Here is a 4,925-nt window from a genome sequence, read left to right as displayed (position 1 = left end):
TATAATTATATACACTATATATTTTTATCTCGTTGTATATTTATATTACTACAAACATAAAAAAAAGTATTTTACAATAAATTCCTAATAACTTTGGGATAAGCCTACAACTTTCTTAAAGAAGACAACTATAACCAATTTTTGTCGAATATTCCTTGAATATAACTATTACTTTGTGTAGCAACCTTGAGGCAATCTCATTAGATTATTCATATTAAATCCATTGCTATGAATAACCTGTTTGTAGGATGATTTATTTGTCAGAAGTATTTTAATTAAAATATTTAAATAAAATTATGTACACATTATATTCGCGGGCTTGATTGATAATTTTTATACGACAAATAAATTAAATTAACAATTTAATATAAAATAACAATTTAAGTAACAATTCATACTGAAATACTTGTTAAGCTCATCCGATTATGAGACCACCTCTTAAGGTTTTGCAATGACACTTGAAGAATTTAAAAATGAAGGAACAACAAGTAGAACAAATGATGAAGCATAACAACATAACAGAAAATTAAATGACATTTGGTTGATCTGGAATAAGGGAAGCAAAAAATGAACTAAAAAATGTCCATGTAAAAGCAAGGGCACCAGGTCTTTCTTCTTCATTTTCTTCATTGGCATTTGTTCTAGCTTCTGGTTGTACCGTTGGAACTTGACCATTTTGTTGGGCAGGAACAACTTGGGGAGCTGCTTCTTCATTTTGTAATACTTGATTGTTATTGTCTGGACGTAAATTATTTTCAGGCAATATAATGGGTTGTACTCTGAAAAATCCACTTTGGTACCTAAATAAAAATATTCATTATCAGAAAATAAAAAATTACTATTCATTCTATATGATATGCAAAAAACTTACAGATATATAACAAAGCCCAAGAATGTAACAATAAGAAATCTGAGCGGAGAGGAATAAAAATACACTATACTAAAGAGAACAATGATTCTGGATAGCATATAAAAAAAGTCTAGCCAATCTGGATTAAATGCACCATCCTCGCCAGCTACATTATTGCCTGCATTAACATCAGCTGCATCTTGCACTGCCACTTGAGGTTGTTCATCTCCAACATTATTATTATTATTATTATTATTATTATTATTATTACTATTATTATTATTATTATTGTTGTTGTTGTTGTTGTTATTGTTATTCGTATATGTATTTTGTGTAACTTCATTTGGATCGATATCCATTTGTTGAACATAAGGAATTGTAGTTGGCAATTGAATTCCTTGCGCAGCCATTCTATCAACAAAAATAATTCCAATTGCAAATATATGTAATGTAACATAATGAAAGATAAAATGAAATATTACATACAATTGCATGTACTGTGTGAAATAGTGCGTGTAAGCTTGTTGCATCCAAGCTACTTGTTGACTATTTCGAGGATCAAAATATTGCTGCATAGAATACAATTGTGTTGGTGGAGGTTGAGTTATAATGTTATTTGTGCTTTGATTTTGACTTTGACTAATATGGTCAACATTATTTCTTATGGCTGAATTAACAACGTTTACACTTTCACTAGTTTGTGTTCGATCAGATACTTTATTGGCACACATTTTTTGAGGAGTACATACTAAATGTATAGTATATGCTTGGTCCTCCAAACCGTCACATTGTCTTAAAATATCTTTTAAACAAGAAGAATCGTTCAATAATTGACCAGCATATATTAATTTCTGCTCTGAACTTTCCTATGAGAAATGATGTCAATTTATCATCATTTTATATAAATCAATTGTATACATATATATGGGATAAATATACTAATATAAATGAATAAATATTTTTAAAGAAAATCATTAACGTTAAACAATAAAAGTGATTTACTGATTGACTAACTAACTTTGACCGACCGATTGAATTTTATTAAGATTTAAAAGAATTTTAGTTTTCATGCAATTTCACGGTAGGAAGTTAAAAATAAAAATAGTTGAAACTCTTACTGGTTTACTGGGATAAACTTCGGAAAGATATTCCTTTAAACGACCAATGCTCCACCCGATATCACATTTTATAAGTTGATCTTTAATTTGTTGATTCGGTGCTTTTATTATTAATTTCACAGTATCACTTTCCATCATCATACAATGTTAGATTCCCTTATTTTCAATATTTGACAAGTCACCTGCTTACAATTCGAGATATGAAAACAATATTATTAAGTAGCGATGCTGCCGAGGCTAGATTCTTTTTCAATCATTCAGAATTAGATTAAAATCGTCAAACGTTATTGATCCTTAAAGTTTTGTGTGTGTGTACGCGTTAAATAATTTGATTAAATTATTTAGACGTAACTTTACATGTAATTTAATATTAAACGGATATCAGCTACGATAATGTATTTATTCCAAGATAACGTATTTATGTGAATAAATGGAATCACGATTTGGCGGTGTATCATTGGTCACAGATTACGTTTTTTATATATATTTTAATAAAATCCCATTTTCAAGTGATCATTTGTCATTTTTTATTTCTATTATTATAATGTCAAGTTTACAATTTATTAAATACTTCTTTTCCATTCGCATGAAAAGAAATTTTCAATTCCCTATAACAAATTCATTTGGAAATAAATAAATTTTCTAGATTTTCTAGTTTGACAGATATAACAGTTTCAAACGTATCAGAAATTTAGTCTCGTTTAGCGTATTATATTAATTTTATTGCAGATTTTTGATTGGGTGATATAGATAATCCTTTTTTCCTATTGGTCCGTAAAGTAAAATACTGCTGTAAACTCTTCAAGAATATGACTAAGTTTCGAATATGGAGAGAAATCTATATAATATTTTATCGAAGAACACAACATTAACGGTTTTGACGTTGCTCTATAGTATTGTTGATTTTAAATTGTGTTTAAATCAAGTGTAATAAAATGTAGGTATATATTTACTATTTTTCTATATATATTTAAATAGATTTTTCGCCTTGCGTACGTATTTACTGTTATAGTATTCTTTTTTTCACGAAAAAATAAAATATATATTTACATTGTGTGTAAAAATGATTTGTAAGTTTTGTGTGGTTTTGAAGCATATCATTTAATAATAAATTTATTTGATTTTTTTTATATTTACTTTAACATATGAATATAAATATAATTTTCTTTTTTTTTATATTAGGAAAAAGTCTAGAAAAAGTAGATCCGGAGGATTTTCCGTAAGTAAAAGCATTTTTATTGAAAAACATTACCGTATCTATATTGTTTTTATATTAACAATTTAAGAATCTCTAACAATTTATAGATTCTCAAAGTAGCACCTAGGCCACATTCAGGTTCTAATATTTCCTTAAGTTCAGAAAGTCCATCTACATCGAAAGTCAAACGACGGGTTAGTTTTGCAGAAAAGAATCATGTTAAGTAAGTTATATTATTTGTGTTTATATACAAATACAATTTTTTTAATATAGTTTTTTATTTATATTTTTCATGAAATATGTATAAATACACACCAATTTATTTAGTATTTTCTCTCGTCCAAAATTATAATTTTTAATGATAAAGTTTCATAGGGAACTTGGACATGAAAAGAAGTAGAACTTATTTTAATTGAGTTGGACGTTTCGTCCCTTTAAGTTGCTGAAGAAGTCCCAATAAAGGGACGAAACGTCCAACTCAATTATTAGTTCTACTTCTTTTCATGTCCAAGTTCCCTATGAAACTTTATCATACACACCAATGTTTAATTCTTTGTACAGAGAATTTTTATCTGCGGAACAAGGAACCTTATGGAACAATACATATGAAGAATTATCGAATATAAATACAGGACAAACTGGTATAAATAATCAGAATCATGAAACTTTTAGGAATACTTATCATTCTACAAGTAATGATATGATAGAAAGTGAAAATGGGAATCCAATGAATGATTCGTTAGAATTAACAGAGTGTTTTGTTACACCGGGTTCCTTTAAATCAATGCATACAGACGAAATTTTATTAAACAAATCAATATCTTTAGCATATAAAAATGAAACTGACGATAAAAAGATTAATATTTCAATTGAATCAAATCGAAACATAGATATTTGTACGAGTAAAAGTATAAATGTTTACAATGATTTACCAAACTCTCATAACATGAAAGATCCAGATTTGGACAAAACTTGTATCGAAGATGTATCTATGGAGAACACAAAAATACCTTCTGTTATTAAGCTTTCAAACGTATCTACTAAGCGCAAACTAGAACCAGAAGATAAAGAAAACATACCAATGTCTGATATTATCATGGAATCTAATGTTCCATTTATTTCAAGAAATAAAATGAATACTATGTCAGATAAAACACAATATTTTTTCAAGGAAAATTTAGAATTTACAGAATGCTTACAGTCTATAAAAGAACCGCTTCATTTGCAGCAAAAACTTAGAAAAATAAGTGCCTTTACTAATAATGAGAGTATGACTGATAATCAAACTCAAATATTTGAAAATGTATCAATGGAAATGACGAGTGCTATTCCAACGGTTTGTAAAACAAATTATAAAAATCACAGTGTCGTTTTTCATGATGCTTTGATGGATGATAAAAGCGTAGTTACTTCAGTTATTAACCAAAAAGAGAAATCAATTAGTAAAGATATATCTCATATTGAAAATGATACAAGATTTTTAAAGAAAATGTTTAATTCTGTTAATGAGACTAAATTAATGGATGCAGCGATGGAAATTACAGAAGAGGTTTATTCACTTCCTCATTCAACAAGAGTTAATAATGTTACGGATATTGCGACTGCTTTAAATTGTAGTAGCCCCACCATAAAAGAAAAGACAGTGTTAAATGATGATTCGCTGAAATTGACTGTACCCGTAAACAATTTATCTCGAGTAGTACATAATATAGGTAAAGAAGAATTACACCAAGTTACTTCTGCCATAAATGATAAAACA

At 27.9% G+C, this 4,925-nt stretch overlaps 1 protein-coding gene across 1 annotated transcript; it reads right to left on the bottom strand.

Annotated features, from left to right (window-relative positions):
* Positions 1-17: 17 nt before the first annotated feature.
* On the bottom strand, positions 18-2,444 carry LOC106788401 (homocysteine-responsive endoplasmic reticulum-resident ubiquitin-like domain member 2 protein). The gene is made up of 4 exons (XM_014751606.1): positions 1,969-2,444; positions 1,337-1,716; positions 872-1,261; positions 18-800 (listed from the first exon to the last, which is right to left on the bottom strand). Exons 1-4 carry the CDS (start codon positions 2,107-2,109, stop codon positions 527-529), a joined length of 1,185 nt encoding a protein of 394 aa, XP_014607092.1. The 5' UTR covers positions 2,110-2,444; the 3' UTR covers positions 18-526.
* Positions 2,445-4,925: the final 2,481 nt, after the last annotated feature.

Source organism: Polistes canadensis, unplaced genomic scaffold, assembly GCF_001313835.1.
Source record: "Polistes canadensis isolate GaletaPanama2010 unplaced genomic scaffold, ASM131383v1 scaffold_138, whole genome shotgun sequence".
In the NCBI taxonomy this organism is placed as follows: Eukaryota; Metazoa; Arthropoda; class Insecta; order Hymenoptera; family Vespidae; genus Polistes; species Polistes canadensis.
The sequence above is the reverse complement of the archived record's forward strand: the minus strand, read 5'-3'. Positions and strand labels throughout refer to the sequence as shown.

Coding starts and splice junctions, on each gene's coding strand:
- LOC106788401 (XM_014751606.1), bottom strand. CDS start 2,109: ATGATGATGGAAAGTGATACTGTGAAATTAATAATAAAAGCACCGAAT. Junction 1,717..1,968: donor AAGTTTATCCCAGTAAACCA/GTAAGAGTTTCA, acceptor CATTTCTCATAG/GAAAGTTCAGAGCAGAAATT. Junction 1,262..1,336: donor TTCACACAGTACATGCAATT/GTATGTAATATT, acceptor TTTTGTTGATAG/AATGGCTGCGCAAGGAATTC.